This window comes from Dermochelys coriacea, chromosome 3 (assembly GCF_009764565.3).
Source record: "Dermochelys coriacea isolate rDerCor1 chromosome 3, rDerCor1.pri.v4, whole genome shotgun sequence".
NCBI classification, from domain to species: domain Eukaryota; kingdom Metazoa; phylum Chordata; order Testudines; family Dermochelyidae; genus Dermochelys; species Dermochelys coriacea.
The window spans coordinates 37159088-37180548 of record NC_050070.1 but is presented as its reverse complement, the minus strand read 5'-3'; the positions used below and the strand labels follow the sequence as shown (position 1 = coordinate 37180548).

General features: G+C 40.7%; 1 protein-coding gene across 1 annotated transcript in view; it reads right to left on the bottom strand.

Annotated features, from left to right (window-relative positions):
- Positions 1–19284, bottom strand: part of PXDN (peroxidasin) — a 141440-nt gene extending 122156 nt beyond the window's left edge. Inside the window, exon 1 of the mRNA XM_043510316.1 lies at positions 18846–19284. Within this exon, the coding sequence (XP_043366251.1) occupies positions 18846–19051 (206 nt within the window). The 5' untranslated portion in view covers positions 19052–19284. The remainder of the gene's footprint in view (positions 1–18845) is intronic.
- Positions 19285–21461: the final 2177 nt, after the last annotated feature.

Genomic DNA, 21461 nt, shown 5'->3' with positions numbered 1-21461 from the left:
AGCTCCTCTGATTTGCATAGGAAGCTGAAAGAACAGCTCCTTTGCTCAGGAATCTCTAGGACAGGAGGTCTTCTTACACACAAGCACACCCCAATGTCATTCTGGTTAGCAATTCCTTCTACCTGTGCAAGGTGAGATGTTTCCATAGCACAACTATTCTTATCTCCACAGAAAGAGTGCCCTGGTAATGGCTCTTTCTGTCCCCACAAGGCAGGGGAGGAGAAGATTCAGTGATGATGTCATCTAAGGGTGTTGGGAAAGGAGACCGCATTGTATGGTGACTGCCACTTATTCACATGCTTCGTACCATCTTTATGCTAACACTGCCTATCTCAGTAGGAAAGAGGGTATAGATATGTTGTGGCTTACACCCCCAGACTCGATTTCTAGCAATAGGGACAGGAGAAAAGGACACATTTGCCCACTAAATCCCACCCTGGGCTACATTTGTGGTTAAGAAGCAACATGAGGCAAAGTTCCCCATGCTCCTGCTGCAGCTCCAGAAAGGAGAATTCACTCTCACAAACAGCAGTGCTGTCTGCCTGAAAATAGAAATGAGTGATCAATAAAATACCCTAGCAGGGTGCTTTTTGAAAGGCAAAAATATATGTGGTAATAAAAAGAGACCAATAGAAAGACCATGTTATGCTTGCCTTGTCTGTCCTAACAATAAAAGTTTACGAACAAAAAACAATTCTACTATAACAGCTTTAAAGCTACAGTTCTCTCATCATGTAACAATTTACCTTACATTCTACATTCATATTTACATTTAGGAAATAGAATGTTGATGTATTATTGCTTTTTATCATATTGTACAGTGCTTTCCATACTGGAAAGATATTATTGACACCCAATACATTTCATCTATGTTATAAAAAGTAGGACTAAACTATATCATACATTTGAAACTTTTCCCCTTCACGTATCTCTTCTCATCCCTTGCCCCCCAAAAGTAAGTCTAAATTGCTTAGCAAAAAAGCATAAGGACAAGTGGAAAACCTGACAGTTACAGATTCCACAGATGTGTCCGTCATTTCAAAGAAGACTTTGCTAGTCTTGTATATGTTGTTAATCGTTTTACATACTGACAGCCTCAGGCTATCAAATTCATTTAGTCTAAGTTGTCTACCTTCTTCCTGCTAGCAAACAAAGCCATGATAGTATCATCAGTGTTCAGCCAACAACTGGTTATACATACAAAATGTGGGTAAAAGGGGAAGTAGTCATGCAAGTTGTCTGAATCCAAGCCAAACAGAAATAGGAGACTACATGTTTTAAAGTAAATTATAATCTCCTGCAATTCTTTTATTACAGTAAACAAAGAAGGGAAACATAAAATAGCAGGAAGAAGCAGTTGTACACATACAAATGCTTTTGTCTGTTATTTTTTTTTTTAAATGACACCAAAGCGGTATAAGACAATACACAAAGTTCATTCTTCCATATAAATGAAGATATACTGTGATAAAAGAGAATGGGAGGAGGGGTGGAGGAGCTCCCTTTTATGAACACCCAGCCAGCCAGCAGCTATAAAATCCCTCTTAGTAGCTGTTCTCTAATTGATCTAAGAGTCTCACTGATATGCATAGGTAAAAGGAAGTGAGTGAGCACCTGGCCAAAAGAGCCAATGGGAAGGCTAGAACTTTTTAAAATTGAAAAAAGTCTCCCCTTTTGTCTGTCTGTTGTTCTTCTCCTGGGGAGAGGCAGACAGGACAGCAGCTTTGCGGTAACAAGCTTGGGCCAGATATGAAAAAATCATCGGTATTAATTGGTGGCGGAGGAAGGAGGGAAAAGAACAGAAGGATCCTCAAGAGAGTTTCACAAGAGGGTCCTCAACTGTGGAATTCACTTCTGCCCATCTCTTTATTTGACAGAGCCCAAATTTGAGGATCGTGAAGTCAAATTACAAAGCCAGTTTATTCTCTTGTGCTTCCCCTAGGGCATAAGGTATTAAGGGCAGTATTTGGGCATTTTTACACAACCACTTATGTCCGCAAAATTTATGTCCCACGGGGTTATGAATATTCCACCCTCCTGAGCAACATAAGTTACAGTGGCAGAAATGGTACCGCCAACATAGCTACCACTGCTCATCAGGGATGGTTTAATTATGCCAACAGGAGAGCTCTAAAGCAGCTACACGAGCGATCTTACAGCGGCGCAGCTGCAACAGAACAGCTATTACACTGTAAACTCTGTAGTGTAAACACAGCCTTCCTTTAGGTGTGTCTGGGTTCTTTAACTGTGAGGTTGGTACAATCTCTGTTCTGTAATTAAAATGTTCCATTTGTGCCTAAAGCAAGGGATAGGTGTATTTTAAATAAATCAAACGGGCACACCGTAGCTTTACTATACTAAATATACTATGCTGAAATAGATAAGATTTCTCAAGAAGTTGCCCAGAAACAGAACATAGTAAGTAGATGACCTTCTTAAAGTGTCATAGTTGTGAACATCATGCATAGCCAAGCATCTAAAACTCAAAATATTAATAAGAAAAAGTATTCCCTCCTAATTAAAAACAACGAGGAGTCCTTATGGCACCTTAGAGACTAACAAATTTATTGAGTGCCACAAGGACTCCTCGTTGTTATGCCCAGACAAATTTGTTAGTCTCTAAGGTGCCACAAAGACTCCTTGTTTTTTTTACTGATACAGACTAACACAACTACCCTTCTAAAACCCTCCTAATTAGTTTCTCAGCTATGAAATATGGGGGGGGGGGGGTGTTAAACTACATTTTAATCCAAAATGCATTCTCACCTATTGAAAAACTTGTATTGGAGAATAAACTGAGAATTTCTTTCCAGTACGAATATTAAATACTGTAGTACACACAGCTCAAAATCCATTCACCCACACTTTCATTTGCAAGCAATCAGTATACACTGACAGGAAAGAAATAATTTTAAGGAGTATGTTATTTTAAAAATAAGGAGTTTGTTAATTTGACCCCAAGACCCGTAGTTCCTGTTGTTTCTAAGTATGCATCCCATAATGCACCGTGAGAAAAAATAGAGCATAGAGCAGAGTGGCAGAACAGTGCATTATGAGATATCTGTCCAGAATGCTGAGTGATTAGTTTGCACTGATACAGAACTAGGAGAACGTAATGATTAACCATAGGGGAAATCAGGCAAAGGCATTTAAGATGATGCTACAGCTAGTTTGTCCCACCACAAAGATCCTGAGCTGCCAGAGGTGACCAGAGAGTTGCATCCAAAGTGTCTTCCCTTTAAGTTCCAAAGATAACCTCCCAGATGTGAAATGAACATTAAACTGATTCACTGCTGTCTTCTAAAATCTGCAGGGAGACAGCTCCATTGCCTCTGCTGCTGCTCACAGCTTTCCCAAGTAGTAGATTGACAATTGACCAGATACTTACCTTTTATTGGTGCTAACCAGCTACAGACATTGGATCAATACAAGTTTTTACCTCACCCACCTTGTCTCTTTCATATCCTGGGAACAAACAGGGCTACAACACTGCAAAAAGATACTTAGCAGTATTCATCGCAGCTATTGGGAACCTTCTCAGAAACTGACATGAATTAAGTCAGTTTCATGCAGCATTTTCTGGGAAAGCTGCAAGCAGCTGCAGATTCATAGGTACTGGAGCTATTCACAGAGGAGGAGATTTCAAAATGGAGACTTGGGAGACAGGAGAATGGTGGAAACACCACTATTCCAGCAGCCAGTGACAAAACTACATTTTTCAAAGGGAAAATTGTGCATGAAAAATTTCAGCCAGCCCCACTTCCTGCTCATGATAATGCAATATTCCTGCAACAGCTATATTAATTGCTAATATGGAAAAGGAGCAATTGGAAAGTACTTATCTATTTTTAACTGCGTATTAGTCACAGGGTTTTTCCCCCCCTTTAAAAAAAATGTTAATGAGTGTCTCTTTTAGCTCCAAGTTAAATTTCAACAGATGCTATGAATGCCACAAAGTTCAGGTTGCTATAGAAAAATCATTTACCAGATGCAATAGGTTTCTACTTATTTTCAGATCTTGCTCCAGATACACAGTAAGTGGACACAAAGATTTTTTTTAAAAGACACACTATGCCCGCACATTTGTTTTATCTAATACCTCTTAAATTAAATCTGGACGAACCAGAATTTTGAAATATAGTCCTCAAAGTTATCAAGATACTTTTCAAAGAAGACTCTATTTCAACTACCAATAAATAAATCAAAGATACTTTGTCTTTACATAATCTTACGAACGTACATTCTCATTTCTATGACAGATGAACATTTAGGATTAGTCTTCAGATACATACTCAATCATACTTCTTAGGAAGAGTATGGGGGAGTAGAAGAGAAATAAGCAGAATATAAACCATGTGAGCAATAATTATATACAGGCAAGTTAAGTTAGATAGAGATCATATGTTAATAGTATTAAAAATCCCATTCCAAATGGAATCCAGAGAAAAAAGTGAAGGAAACTTCATGAAAAACTGTTTTGTGAAATACCTGAATTGTCTGGAGTGTCCAGATTGTGAATATTACCGGACTATGAAAGCAAGTTTCTTTTCTTCACATAGCTCAGGGGTCTCAAACTCAATTTACCTTAGGGCCAGGGCCAGTCCTCAAATCCTCCCAGTCACTGAAGATGGTGTTCAGAAAAGAAAATGTTTATATTGTATTTTTCTTTCGAATTTCTCAGAAATAATAAAACTGTCATACAACTTTATACAATTTTTCGCCTGCCAGAGAGTTTTTAGTGTTTGCCAGATACCTGGCAACACTTCAGTTCTGTCGGTTTGTTGATGTTTGGCCTCAGTGACTGAGCAGTTGAAACCCTCAGGATTGCAGCAAGGGGTGCATCAGATAGTTGTGTTCAGTATTTTGACTTGTTTATATTCATTGTGGAAAAAAGTGATGCTGTCTCCATGGCTGATTCTGCCCAGCAACTAGTGATGGTATCTCTATCCCTCTTCCCCAGCCAATAGGAGCTGTGGGGGGCAGCACCTGCAGCAGACATTGCCAGCAGCATGGCTGCATTCGTCTCTCCTCCACGGACCACATTGCGGAGGTTCTAGGGCCGGAGATGGCCCATGGGCCGGGACTTTAGACCCCTGACATAGATACTAAGGCACCCACAAGAGGCCATATACCTCTGAAATCATTACTGACAATAACTAATAATAAGAAATCATTACTGACAATAACTTGCCTTGCAAGTAAAAACAGTTACATAATTATATTATTTGTATTCCAGTAACACTCAGGAGGAAGAAATCCATAGTGCTAGGTGCTGTACAAGTACAAAACAAAAAGACAGTCCTCACCCGAAAAGACCTAGAGTTGGAAAGGCTGCTTTATTATAAAGTTTATTGACTAGAAGTGAGAAGGACAATTAGCTAATATGTAATACACCAGTTAATGTATGAAACAATAGCTACATGTTTATACCACGCATCCTGGAATCATTACATTATCTTGAATGATTTCTATTGGGTAAATTTTGAAAAGTGTCTAGGTGATTTAGTCATTTAGGAGCCTAAGTCCCATTGAAAGTAAATGGAACTTAGGCTCCTAAATGATTTAAATATTTTTCAAAAATATTCCAATAATCAAGAAACAACTGTTATTTTGATTCAGACTAATTTTGATATTCGGAACTGAATTAGTCCAAAAATATTACCAATTAAAGAAGAAAAAAATATTTTTTGTCTTGACAGAAAATAGGTTGTCAGCAGCCAAACATGAATTCAAATAAGTGAGCAGCAGTTCTGATTGACATGGGAAGAAGCTAAGACTTCAGCAGGAGACTGGCAAAGATGGAAGATGGTGAAGGCCCTGTGTTCTGCAGGGAACAGAGAGGCACAGAAAAAGAAAGATGCTCTGATCAGTTCCTGATTACACATGGTCAGTAAATATGTTAGCTATACAGGATATAGAATGTAAAGCAGTGGTTCTCAGCTGGTGGTACTTAGAGGTCTTCCGGGGGTACACCAATTCAGCTAGATATTTGCCTAGTTTTACAACAGGCTACATAAAAAGCACTAGTGAAGTCAGTACAAACTAACATTTTATTCAATGATTTTATGCTGCTCTATATACAATACACTGAAATTTAAGTACAATATTTATATTCCAATTTCTATATTTTATAATTATATGGTAAAAATGAGAATGTATGCAATTTTTCAGTAAGTGTGTACTGTGACACTTTTGTATTTTTATGTCTGATCCTGTAAGCAAGTAGTTTTTAAGTGAGGTTTAACTTGGGGGACTCCTACAAGGGGTACAATAGTCTGGAAAGGTTGAGAACCACTGATGTAAAGCATACACAAACGGTATGCAATGATTAAAATGGGAATACTTTCTGGGGGAGGGTTTTTTGTTTATTTTTTTTTAAATAAGAGGAATGGGTCATGGCATGTATTAAAAAGGGCATTTTTAATTTCAATTGTTTTGACTATGTTTAAAAAAAAAACAATTTACTGACAGAGCACCCTTTGAATGGAATGCCGGGAGGGGGATTTGGGTTTTTTGTTTTTGTTTTTGTTTTAAGAAGGGGTGCGGGGAAGGAAGTTTCTGTTTCCCTTATTAAAAAATATTTTTTTGGGTGGGCAGTAAAACCAAACATGCTCATAACTACCATACTCCTGCCTGTTGTCTTTTCAGTCTCAGGCCTTGTCTACACATAAAATTGAACTAGCTAAAATTATTTTTTAAACTTAAACAGGTGAAAACCCCAGTGTAGATACACTTAAATTGGTTTAAACTTGGTTTACATCAATTTAGTTTAATTCAGTAAATTATTGATGAGATTCCAATTTAGAGGAAATAAGTGCCCTGATCATTACTTAATCAAGTTCCAGCTGGTCACACTAACAATGGATCTTGATGCTCTGTGAGAACTTTGCATAACAACCTCAAGATGGAACTTCATCCTTGTTGGTTGTTGAACACAATTGTCTGGGTCCTTTACTATGGAGACAAAATGCCTCCAAGTCAGGGCAAGTAACCAGCAACTCATATTGTAATTTGACCCTTTCTAAAATATCCAATGATCTTGTCTATTCTCCAGGATGTAATCAAGGAAAGTTGCTGTCAAAACCTGGCCTAAGCTGTTTTTCCACAATCATGATTCCAATGATCAGATCTCAGAAACAAGAGTTACAACATTGCTCAAAGGCAGCTTGTTGCGTTAAGCAACCGCTCAGCAATAAACCAATAAAAATATGGATTTGCTGGTTTCTCACCCAAATGTACACTGCACCATCTGCTTGTTATGTCTTCCTTCTTCACATCGGTAAAGTATTTTCATTTAAACAGATTTTCGAATGAGCTATTCAGAGTTGACTGAGTGCTAGGACCATGCAACTCTGTACACTTAGAAAGTATTTTCAAAAAATACCAAGAGGAAAAAGTTCTCTAGAAGACCACCAAATAAAACATGTTAAAACCTCAGTTAAGACAAAGTTTAAAGGTTATGGTACTTTGGACACATTTATACAAATAATCTTTAAATGTACGCCACTAAGGGTCACAGATATGTTTTACAGCCAAATAGCAGAATAAAATCTGTTGGAAAACAGTATCAAAATCATTTAAAGATACTCTATTGCTCTCTAAGAATGAAGGAGGCAAACTGACTAATAAAAGGATACTATGTGCACCAATGTACCTAATGCTAAATAAACACTGAGCATGGTCCCCATTAAAAGTGGCCAATACTATAAATATAACACTGCATATATTGAGTGATATTATTTTCCCCTCTTCTGCTAGACAGGCAGCAAGTAGAATGTTATGCTTGGTATCCTTTTTAAGAAGGAAGGAAGGAATGTTGGAGTCAGAACATTCCATAAGGTTTGGGGGAGTGGTAACTGGAAAGAGAAAAGGAAAAACTAAAGAAAGTACATTAACAAAACAGCAGGACCCCACGGAGAAAGAGGGTATTGGCAAAGTGTCATTAAGGTAAAATCAGAGTAAAAGGTAGCAGAGTATATCCCAATGTTTTTCAATAGAGTTCCCTTTTGTAACTCAGGGGAACAGAGAGAGGACACAACTTTGTTCTGAACTCTTTTACTTCTTCATAACTTTGTGTAGTGCTTAATAATATTCTAAAAGGTTTTTTCCACCAAATGCATCCGATGAAGTGAGCTGTAGCTCACGAAAGCTTATGCTCTAATAAATTTGTTAGTCTCTAAGGTGCCACCGGTACTCCTTTTCTTTATTCTAAAAGTTGTATTACAGTAGCACCCACAGACCTTAACAAGGATTGGGGGCCCATGTTGGGCACTTTACAAACTCATAAATCCTAGCCCCAAAGAAGTGCCATATAAGCACAGATTAGGCAAACAAGGACAAGAGGCTGAGAGCACACACTGCCAATGGTAGTTCATGAAGATCTCCATGAGAGACCACAGGGAAGCCTGCACTATCAAAAACACAGTTTGGGAATCCTTGTTTTATTTGCTGTAACTTAGATGTTCGTTCAGTTTTATTTGTAATGGAATCAGTTGGCTCTTGTTAACAGTAATAGTTCCATAGCAAAAAGAAACAAAATCCAGCAGCAGGATAAGAGGATGAACAAAAAAAACAACCTCAGCACATTTGAGTCATTCCATTTTAGTTCATCTCACCATCTCTCTGGATTGTTTTGAATTTCTGTCCATGTTTACAGTAGTAAGTCTGTAACATTTTTTTTAATCAGATTCAGAGTGGAACCAAATGGTTAAGGCAAATGGGACCAGCCATTTCATTTTTTTTTAAAAAGGGAGGAAAAGTTCATCAGAAACCCTATTATTTTATACAGCAACCCTTCCAAACATATAAATCATTATAAATTTCTCACCTGAGCAATGTATATTATAAAAAGTAGTTTTACAACTGTAGTTTTCCAGTAAATAAAGTTTTAGCCCAAATCCTGTACACACTTATTGTTACTCACTATAAATAGTCCCATAACAAGTGTGCATCTTTACAGGTTCAGAACCCTATGGACTAGTCACAGTGAGGAAAGTTAAGCATAAGCATAAATGTTTCCAGGATCAGACCTATAGTATTCAAAATATACATCTTCATCATCTGGACCCATGGAAAAGAAGCCCTTGAGGAATTCCACCAGGATTTCAACAATTTCCATCCTACCATCAACCTCAGCCTGGACCAGTCCACACAAGAGATCCACTTCCTGGACACTACGGTGCTAAGAAGCGATGGTCACATAAACACCACCCTATATCGGAAACCTACTGACTGCTATTCCTACCCTACATGCCTCTAGCTTTCATCCAGATCACACCACAGATCCATTGTCTACAGCCAAACTCTACGATATAACCGCATTTGCTCCAACCCCTGAGACGGAGACAAACACCTACAAGATCTCTATCATGCATTCTTACAACTACAATACCCACCTGCTGAAGTGAAGAAACATACTGACAGAGCCAGAAGAGTACCCAGAAGTCACCTACTACAGGACAGGCCCAACAAAGAAAATAACAGAACACCACTAGCCATCACCTTCAGCCCCCAACTAAAACCTCTCCAACTCATCATCAAGGATCTACAACCTATCCTGAAGGACAACGCATCACTCTCACAGACCTTGGGAGACAGGCCAGTCCTTCCTTACAGACAGCCCCCCAACCTGAAGCAAATACTCACCAGCAACCACTCACCACACAACAGAACCACTAACCCAGGAACCTATCCTTGCAACAAAGCCCGTTGCCAACTCTGCCCACATATCTATTCAGGGGACACCATCATAGGGCCTAATCACATCAGCCACACTAACAAAGGCTCGTTCACCTGCGCATCTACCAATGTGATATATGTCATCATGTGCCAGCAATCCCCTCTGCCATGTACACTGGTCAAAATGGACAGTCTCTACGTAAAAGAATAAATGGACACAAATCAGACGTCAAGAATTATATCATTCAAAAACCAGTCAGAGAACACTTCAATCTCTCTGGTCACTCAATTACAGAAATGAGAGTGGCTATCCTTCAACAGAAAGACTTCAAAAACAGACTCCAAGGAGAGACTGATGAATTGGAATTAATTTGCAAACTGGATACCATTAACTTAGGCTTGAATAGATACTGGGAGTGGATCGGTCATTACACAAAGTAAAACTATTTCCCCATGTTATTTCTTCCCCCCACCCCACCCCCCACTGTTCCTCAAATGTTCTTGTTAACTGTTGGAAATGACCCACCTTGATTATCACCACAAAAGGTTTTCCTCCTTCCCTCCCCCCCTTCCTGCTGGTAATAGCTTATCTTAAGTGATCACTCTCCTTACAGTGTGTATGATAAAACCCATTGTTTCATGTTCTTTGTGTGTGTATATAAATCTCCTCACTGTATTTTCCACTGAATGCATCCAATGAAGTGAGCTGTAGCTCACGAAAGCTTATGCTCAAATAAATTTGTTAGTCTCTAAGGTGCCATAAGTACTCCTTTTGTTTTAGCTACTAAAATATGGACTGATGTATTATAGATGTATTCTGACTATGGGGCAATCCTTACCTTCCATCTTTACCAAGAATATCAATATATAAACCCAAAATGAAATATTTGTAAAAATTACAATTTTGACAGAGAAATCCCCTGAGAAAAAATTATCAAAAGTTTGTTTTTAAAAAAGAATGTTTTAAATTTCTATATTATTTCATGCAATCAGGGCTTGGAAAATTTACCCAGCATCTTCTAGTCTTTTCAAACAAGGTGAAAAATACCTGTGCAAGCAACCAAAGAATAAAATGTATTTTTTGTGTAATTGCTACAGATTGTTAGTTAAGAGTATATTTAATATCTTTATTTTAAATGTAATTAACTACTTCTCTTTTCATTTAGTTCTATCTTATTTCTCTTCTTAACTTCATTCCACCATGTTTTCCTCTTTTGTTTCCCATACTATGTCACAGTGTATCTTCTCCAGCAGTGGTTTTACTGTCTGTTTTCTCTTTCCTTCTGCCTTCCTCAGGCTATATCTATACTGCCACTTATGTTGATATAACTTATGTCACTCAGGTGTGTTAGCCACCCCATGAGCAACATAAGTTACACCGACCTAGCGTTGTCCCCACCAGAGCTCATATCACCAGGAGAGCTTTTTCCGTTAACATAGCTACAGCCGCTATAAGCTCTCTAGTGTATCCATAGCCTCAGTCTCTTCTCGTTTTCTCCCTACATCTACCTCCTCCCCTGTACTTTCTGTTTCCTCAACTCCCAAAATCACCTCTCAGTACCAATTCTCTTTTCCAACTAACAACTACTTTCCCTTCAGACCAATCAATTCACACAAAGAGAGAGCTTGAAAATTTTACCAAACACTAAATAGCCAGAGGACTAAATTTACCTGCTAAATATCAGTTAAAAAGATACAGGGCCACCTAATGAGCAGCACCTCCCAGGTAAGAAGACAACATGAGCTACTGGGAAAGGGGAGGATGCTGGGATACTTATCAGTGTGCCTTCCTTGCATTATGCTTACCTTTCATATCAGCCTTTGTTTAACAGGTGTTTAAAAAAAAGTTTAGACCCACTGCCCCAAACACCTTTGTCCCCCTAATGCTCAAACCCACAATCTCCTGAGTGCTGCAAGCATTAGGGATCTCACTACTCTTACCCTTACCCCTGGCTCCTGTGATTGGGGCAGGGAGGGTGGCTGTGCCTCTGCTCCAGTATCCCTTCCCAAGCATCCATTTTTGAATCTTTCTACCCAGTGAATAGCTCTAGTGCCTGCCTCTGTTGCTCCCAATTTTCAAAAGCAGCAGATTGAAACTGATCTGTTTCTAGTGAATCTCACTGCTTCCTTTGGACTTCCCAGTAGAGGCAATGAAAATTGACATAACTAGTCACTTATCATTCTACAGCCAAAAAACTGAGCTGTAGCAGAGGCATCAGCAGACTTAGGAAGATAGTACTACATCAGAGTGGTAGCCGTGTTAGTCTGTATCAGCAAAAACAATGAGGAGTCCTTGTGGCACCTTAGAGACTAATACATTTATTTGGGCATAAGCTTTTCGTGCACTAACACCCCAGATGAAGTGGGTTTTAGCCCACGAAAGCTTATGCCTCAAAAAAATGTGTTAGTCTCTAAGGTGCCACAAAGACTCCTCGTTGTTAGCACTACATCAGTTTACACTCAATTTACAATTGGATGCTTATTTTTGCAACCATCTGCTGAAGCTAATGGCACTCATCGACAAAAGCTTCCTACTGAAACCAGGTGACTGGGTAAGCCAATTTTTCAAGCCCCAATTATAAACTATGGCTCAAATATCAAATTTGATAGCAAAGATGAAGAGGCAGCCTCTTTAACCATATGGCTAATATGATATCCTACTTCAATAAGTCCTATAATCTGTGACCTGTCAACTAATAGGTACTAACAACAATTACAGACCTTCAGAATTTTTAAAGCAGCAACCACACGCGAAAACAGTTGCAACCTTGTTGATACCTAAAATGCATACCACTTTATGGACTCACTAGATTCATCCCTCTAATATACTGGTAAATTGGACATCTGTAAAGCACACATTCTGTGCTGTAGTATTTCTTACATCAAGAGACAAGATAGGCTGTACTAAATGCACAGAGCCCAATGTAAGATTTACAAATGTTTCAAATATTGTCATAAAAATATAGTTCTACTAAGAAAGTGACTTTGCATAAATGGCAGCTTTATGTTTAATAGATCTGTACTCTATGTGCATTACAAGCCATATCCACTTGTGCAAGAAATTTTTACTACTTTTTAGTCCTGTTCACAATGAATAGCCAACAAAGCTATGATAGAGCGAGCTGGATTCTGTTCTTATTCACCCTCAGAATTCCAGCTACAGTAAACTCAATTAAACCTGTACAACCCGAGTTTCTTAACTGGGACTACCTGGGTGTAGCCAAGGAAAAAAACTATGAGGATCAGAATAGGGCTGCACAGGTGTAATTGAGAGCAGAATCTGGCCTGTGGAATCTTTTTTACTGGAGATGATCGGGAGTAAATTAAGGCAAGATACATTATTATTTGTAAAAAGAAAAGGAGTACTTGTGGCACCTTAGAGACTAACGATGAAGTGAGCTGTAGCTCACAAAAGCTTATGCTCTAATAAATTTGTTAGTCTCTAAGGTGCCACAAGTAATCCTTTTCTTTTTGCGAATACAGACTAACACGGCTGCTACTCTGAAACCTATTATTATTTGTATTACAGCAGCATTCAAAGGCCCCAAATCATGAGCACAAAACACAGAATGACACCCTTGACGCAAAGAACTTATTATTAAATTTAGGATAAAATGCAACTAGGGAAAGGGAGGACAAGAGTAACAGTAGTAAGAGCACACATCTACTTAAGTGCCATATGCACAACCTGATGGTTCTGAATCATTTAAATTTTTAAAATATAAATAAATATCAGCAATTCCCACCGTACTCTACTTAGTCATTTATTTGGAGATTTTCTGTAGGCATCAGGAAGAAGTGGGTCTTGAAGATGCCACTAGAAGGATGAGAGGGTACTAGCTTTACAAGCTATTTTGGAGAGGGTATTCCCTGAACCAGGGATGGAGCGAAAGTAGATTCAAGGAGCTGCAGACATTGAACTGCGACACAGCCCAGGGACACACAGAAGACCTGATTCATAGATTCATAGATTCATAGATACTAAGGTCAGAAGGGACCATTCTGATCATCTAGTCCGACCTCCTGCACAGCGCAGGCCACAGAATCTCACCCACCCACTCCTATGAAAAACCTCACCCATGTCTGAGCTATTGAAGTCCTTAAATCATGGTTCAAAGACTTCAAGGAGCAGAGAAGCCTTCCTCAAGTCAACCATGCCCCATGCTACAGAGGAAGGCGAAAAACCTCCAGGGCCTCTCCAATCTGCCCTGGAGGAAAATTCCTTCCCGACCCCAAATATGGCAATCAGCTAAACCCTGAGCATATGGGCAAGATTCACCAGCCAGATACCCAGGAAAGAATTTTCTATAGTAACTCAGATCCCATCCATCTAATATCCCATCTCAGGGGATTTGGCCTATTTACCCTGAATATTTAAAGATCAATTACTTACCAAAATCCCATTATCCCATCATACCATCTCCTCCATAAACTTATCAAGTAGAATCTTAAAACCAGATAGATCTTTTGCCCCCACTTCTTCCCTTGGAAGGTTATTCCAAAACTTCACTCCTCTGATGGTTAAAAACCTTTGTCTGATTTCAAGTCTAAACTTCCTGGTGGCCAGTTTATACCCATTTGTGTCCACATTGGTGCTGAGCTGAAATAATTCCTCTCCCTCTCCTGTATTTATCCCTCTGATATATTTATAGAGAGCAATCATATCTCCCCTCAACCTTCTTTTAGTTAGGCTAAACAAGCCAAGCTCCTTAAGTCTCCTTTCATAAGACAAGTTTTCCATTCCTTGGATCATCCTAGTAGCCCTTCTCTGTACCTGCTCCAGCTTGAATTCATCCTTTTTAAACATGGGAGACCAGAACTGCACACACTATTCTAGGTGAGGTCTCACCAGTGCCTTGTATAACGGTACTAAAATCTCCTTATCCCTACTGGAAATGCCTCTCCTGATGCATCCCAAAACCGCATTAGCTTTTTTCACAGCCATATCACATTGGCAGCTCATAGTCATCCTATGATCAACCAATACTCCAAGGTCCTTCTCCTCTTCCGTTACTTCTAATTGATGTGTCGCCAATTTATAACTAAAATTCTTGTTATTAATCCCTAAATGCATAACCTTGCACTTCTCACTATTAAATTTCATCCTATTACTATTACTCCAGTTTACAAGGTCATCCAGATCCTCCTGTATAATATCCCGATCCTTCTCCGAATTGGCAATACCTCCCAGCTTTGTATCATCTGCAAACTTTATTAGCACACTCCCACTTTTTGTGCCAAGGTCAGTAATAAAAATGATCCTGCACTTTGATCCACTCAGGTGAAATGTGTTTATGCAGAGCTCCATAGACTTCAGTAGGACTGCACTAGCGTAAGAGTCTGCCTGTGTGAATCAAAGCTAGAATATGAAAAGCAGTCTCTAAGGTGCCACAAGTACTGCTTTTCTTTTTGCGAATACAGACTAACACGGCTGCTACTCTGAAACCTGTCAAAGCTAGAATATGGATCTCCAATTATGGAGTACAGAAATGGCAATGTCAGAAAATGGGGAAGCAGAAGGGTAAGAAACCGGGACTGAAACAAGCACTTTTGAAGAAGGAAGACATTTGATTTGTGAAAGGAACATTTGTCTGGATTGTATCCAGGTCCATTTTGTTTTAATCCACCACTGGAAGTGATGTGTGAGCCAGAAAGAATACAGCTCAGCTCTCAGCTCCCATGGAGAGGCAGTTATAAACTTAAAAAAATGAGCTCTGGAAATCAATGAGACACAATATACAAGGAAATCCCATTACGCCATTTTTACAGAGTCACTTTTCAGAGTAGAACCATACATTAAGAGGGAAAAAAAAGATAAGGTAAGAATGGCAAATAAAGTGCTTCCAGTGAAAACATGCTAAGACTCCAGTAGTGTTGTTTGCAGGATTTTTATATGTTCCTGTTCTAGCAAGAATGAATGTATTTAAATTAAATCAATTAATTAATACTTTGAAACAATCCAGCTATCATTGCCATGCAGGACAAATTATTTGTATTGCCTTACACTAAATATGACACTAATATAAAATTATAGCTAAATAGAATAGAAAATGAAGGTAAACAGGTAGATACTGACAGATGTTTTATAGATTTGGCTGGAAAATTTCTACAGATTTCTATTGTCCTTACCTCTGTGAAATGCGTTAGCTGGCTCAGTCTAGTTCAAAACGGACAAGGTTCACATCACATTGTTTGCAACCTTGCCAATCTTATAGTCTTTAATGCATTTAAAAATACTTATTCCAAAAGAAAGAGATATAATCTGATGATTCACAAACTGAAAGTGATTTAAATGTATTTTATTTTTGATGCTAAAAAAATAAGCCATTGCTGAAGGTGGAGGTTCATAACATTCGTCCTACTTGGGTGACGACGTGTCTCCATAAAAGCATAAAATTTCTGTGAGAGTTTACAGTACATACTTTTAGCAAACTAAGTAGCACTCAGGTGAGGTATAATTATGTAAACCATTTGGTGCCTAGACACTACCGCAATAAGTACCTCAGAAACGTATGTAATAATTAATTATAAGTATTCATAGTGTACATCTTTGAGCTACAGGTAAAAATATTACTTTTGATATATTCATATCCAGTGGAGATCTTCAAGGTACGGCTTATTAGATCAATTTTATCAGTGTCTGTGCCAAGGGATTCTTAAACTTTTCCATACTGTAAGAGTATCTTATGGTCCACCTCCTTCCCATTCACCATCACATAACATAACTGTAGCAGCTACAGAAATTGCTTATATGGAAAAGTATTATTAGGAAAGTACTTGATATATTTCTAATTGCCTTTTAATGGTGATATAGTAGGTGGAAACAAGGAGGACAGTCATCACCATGTGAATAGTAAGAGCTCAACAGACCACCAGCAGACTATAGGCCACACTTTGAGAACAGTTGCTTTAAGCCAAATTGAGAATATTTAAATGTTAACCTTTTTTTAAAAAATGTCCTTTACTACATCATAGGCTAGAACGGTTACACAAATTTGAGAGACTAGAGGGTTTGATATTGGAGAGGTTAGACAAATATAATGTTTGTATTGTTCATATATTTTCCTCTTACTTACTCACAAATTATAAATATCCCTGGTGAGGAGAGCTCTGCCTTGTCCAGTTTTAATCTAATATATTTTGCTGTTGTACGCATCAATATCTTTGCCATGTATCCAAACCTCTTAGACTCACATCCCTATTGTTAGGATTTAAAAAAACAAAACAAAATCAAGATGATTCACAACACATGACTACAGAAAATTGTGTAAAGCTCAATGACCAATATAAAATGTGCTCTGTATATGTACTTAGTTCCAAATGCAAGAAACATTAACCACCCACTTCCTGTGTTGTTCACTAAAACTTTTACAGCTACTTCAGGACTGCTCCAATCCTGACAAAAGGGTTCACATTGTGCCAAAGAGGGAATCAGAAATGTGAAATAATTGTACATTAAGATATTTAGAGTCTGAAATGCAGCATGGCTTTCTGAAAATAACTGAAAGCCACAAGTCAATATGTTGTCATATTGAAGGTCATGCAGAAAATATCCAAGGCCACGCTCTGCTCTCCTAGGTTTTCCATGGTTGCATTTGTGTAAGTGAGGGCAGGAATTAGTTCCAGGAGTGTTTCTGAGTAGCAGCCGTGTTAGTCTGTATTCGCAAAAAGAAAAGCAGTACTTGTGGCACCTTAGAGACTAACAAATTTATTAGAGCATAAGCTTATGCTCTAATAAATTTGTTAGTCTCTAAGGTGCCACAAGTACTGCTTTTCTTTTTAGGAGTGTTTCTGTAGCCCAAGAAACATACAAATGGGTTAATGGAGCTAATCCTTTTCTCATAATGAACTCTAAATCAAAGTGTGTGTGGTTTGTATGGATTCTCTTTTTTATTAAAAGGGTGTTGGCAGAAAGGTTAAAACTGGTTTCTTTAAAAAAAAATCAATGTCAAAAATATTTAGACCAAATTCTTTACTGGCTTTCACCCCCATGCAATTCCACTGAAATCAACTGAATCGTAATTCTGCAAAGACTTATGCATGTATTTAACTCTTTTAGCAGCAATGAGTTAATCCCATTGACATAAATGTGACCATTCACACTTCATCAAGTTAAGCATTTGCACAAATCTTTGCAAGATTGGGGCCTTGGCCTGTATTGGGTATGATTCCGTATAGAATTTGGCCCCTGTGTATTATTATATGTCCACGCTGCTGCTTAAAATTCAGCCAAAAGTATGACATTCCCAAATGATCCATTGCCACCAATGAAATATACTGTACCAAGCTACTAGTAAGAGTCACAGTGAAAACATTTTAGGAATCATATACACTTTAAAAACCAACGGCTGTTATTAGATACAAAATACCATGTTTCACGATTACTTTTATTTAAGAACATCTACAAATCCACACGGATTGACCAAAATCCAGTAGCTCTACAATTCAACAGCCTGATTTCTGAAAGCAACCAAAAAGCGCGTTCAACCGAAAACATTTAGGGCTGGGTGGAGTGCGACGAAACCTTTCACATAAAAACGCGAATCAAAGCCAAGTCTCCAATGGTGAAGCAACAGCTTCTTAAACCAGCTCTCCGCAGCTCGCCTCCCTCCGAAAGATGCTGCTGAGAATAATTAATGAAATGATCCAAGAAAGGAAAACTGGAGCCCGCTGAGTGACTTCACCACCACTCGCCCCGCTGGCTCCAGGCCTCGAGGGGGGAAGCCACACGGCAGCGGGCCAAGCTCAGCCGTGCAGCACCTCGGTGCCTTCTGCAGATAATCAGACCGAGAGGGAAGACACCAAAAAAGCGAGAGAGGAATGCACCAGGCAGAGACAACCGACGAGCAAGTCACTGACCACAGCCTTAGCTACCAGAACGGGGGGGGGGGGGGAGCTGCTTCACCCCCGGCTCTCTAAAATCAGTCTCCCCTGGAGCTAACAAAAGACTCCAGCGGGAGAGGGCAGCCCAGTGATCGGGGCTTCCAACCCGAGAGGCTAGAGACAAAGGGTCGTGGCGGCTGCTGCACGGTGCCCTCCGCCCCAGCTGAGACCCTCCTGCTGCCCCCTCCAGGCCTCTCCCTACATTCAGGGCGGGAAGCTCCCGGCCTCTCTCCCTCTCGGGCTGCCGAAGCCCCCCCGCCCGGGGAGGGGGGGGGGGTACTCACAGGATGGTGGTTTGGGGCGACACGGCGGGGACGCTTTCCAGCATCAGATGCATGCAGCGCACCGTGGTGCGGAAGCACAAGCAGCGGCTGGGGCACCACACGCTGCCCCGCGGCGGCTGGGGCTGCGGGGAGGCGGCGAGGAAAAGCGCCCCGCTCCAGAGCAGGAGCACGAAGCCGAGCCCGGCCGCGGATGCGCAGCGGGCCATGGTGCGAGGGGCGGCAGCGGGCTCTCCGCCGTGCCTGCTCTCGCTCCTGGACCTGGAGGCGACTCCCGGCCCGGCGCAGGCTGGAGAGAGGAGGGGAGGGACGGCAGCCGGGACCGCCCCAGCCGGCGCGCTCGGAGAGCTGGGCAGGCAGCCCCGCCACTGGCTCCCCGGCCCGAGCAGGGGCGCAAGAGGGCCCCGGCCCCGAGCAGAGCGTTCCCCAGCGAGGCACCGCCCGGAGACGGGGAAGCGGCTTCCTCCGCCCGAGGGCGCATGGAGGGGGCGGCCCGAGGAAGCGCATGGCCGAATCCCCTCACCCCCGCCCCTCCCCCGGGGGCACAGAGCGGCTGCGCGTGCCCGGCCCTCCATCCCCATCCCCATCCCCTCCTGGGCCACAGAGCAACGGTCCCCCTGCAGGGGTCTGAACCTCCCCCCCCCCATTCCCTCCAGGGGCACAGAGCAACAGGTTACCCCACTGAGGGGACCTCACACATCTGAACACTACTGCCCCCCGGGCACAGATAGCAACAGGTCCCAAATTACCCCACTGAGGGGTCTTCACACATAGCCAAACCCTCCTCCCTTCCCTAGCGGGGCAGAGAGAGACCCCAACAGGGCCCACAGATTACACCGAGGGGAACGCCCATTGCCAAGCCTCCTCCCTTCCCTAGAGAGACAGAGGAAGCATTCATCCCAAAGAGCTCAGAGTAGCAGCCGTGTTAGTCTGTATTCGCAAAAAGAAAAGGAGGACTTGTGGCACCTTAGAGACTAACAAATTTATTAGAGCATAAGCTTTCGGAAATGCATCCGATGAAGTGAGCTGTAGCTCACGAAAGCTTATGCTCTAATAAATTTGTTAGTCTCTAAGGTGCCACAAGTACTCCTTTTCTTTTATCCCAAAGAGCCTACACTAAATAAACAAGACAGAGGAGAACTGGACAGGTTCTAAAACAAGACAGGTGGGAGGAGAACTGGACCCAGAGATGAAGTGGCCTAGTGGGATTGTCAAAAGTGCCTAAGAGCCTAACTCCCATTCACTTGTTCTTTTACAAATCCCCCTAGGCACCTATCTGCATCTTTAGATGTTTAAATACCTTTACAAATCTAGCCCAAAATGTCTTACTGAATGTCATACAGCTGATCAGTGGCAGAGCCTAAATAAAATTGAGCCCTGAGCTCTATCTGCTTGAGTATGCTGCCTATGTCAAGAAGTGGAGCCAAGAGGGATGTCTGAGTCCCAGGGGGAACCAATTTCACAATGAGGCCAGCCTGCTCCCCACATTTTCCTTGAGCAGCAGGAGCCTGGTCTCCACTGGTGATGGGAACGGGGCTACACAGCTTTCTATCAGGGTCTAATGGTTACTGCTCCTGTCTATTCTGGATGCTGTCAGCAGACTCAAGCAGACATGATAGCACTGGTTACACTCAAGTCATAACCATGTGTGCTAAATATATACTTTTTTCAATGGGTCTGGGAATCAGCACTGGGCACCTGCCTGTTATGTGCATTCCTATAAAGTGGATTCAAAGCTCGTTGAAAAAAACCGTACTCAAAGAGTAAGTTGGTAATGATTTGCAGTCAAACTGGGCAGACATATCTTGAGGGGCCCTGCAGAGGTCTGTTCTAGTGCTATTCAATATTTTCATTAGTGATTTGGATAATGGAATGGAGAATATGCTCATAAAATTTGCAAATGAGACCAAGATGGGAGGGGTTGCAAGCACTTTGGAGGACAGGATTAGAATTCAAAATAGCCGTGATAAATTGGAGAATTAGTCTGAAATCAACAAGGTGAAATTCAACAAAAGACAAATGCAAAGTACTACACTTAGGAAGGAAAAATTAAATGCACAATTACAAAATGGGGAATAACTGGCTAGGCAGTAGTACTGCAGAATAGGATCTGGTGGTTGTAGTGGATTACAAATTGAGTCTGAGACAACAATTTGATGCAGTTGGAAAAAAAAGACTGGTATAATTGTATTGACAGGAGCATTGTATGTAACACATGGGAGGTAAAACTTTTGATACTGTCTTGCATGACCTTCTCATAAACAAACTCAGGAAATGCAACGTAGATGGAGCTACTGCAAGGTGGGTGCATAACTGATTGGAAAATCATTCCCAGAGAGTAGTTATCAGTGGTTCATAGTCACGCTGGAAGGACATAACGAGTGGGGTCCCACAGGGATCAGTTCTGGGTCCGGTTCTGTTCAATATCTTCATCAATGATTTCAGATAATGGCATAAAGAGTACACTTTTAAAGTGGGGAAGGAAGAAAACTGGAATCATGCTTGCTGGAAGTTCATTCCAATAAACATCAAATTGTTTGCACCTTTGGACTTCGGGTATTGTTGCTCTCTGTTCATGCGAGAAGGACCAGGGAAGTAAGTGGGTGAAGGAATAAGCCC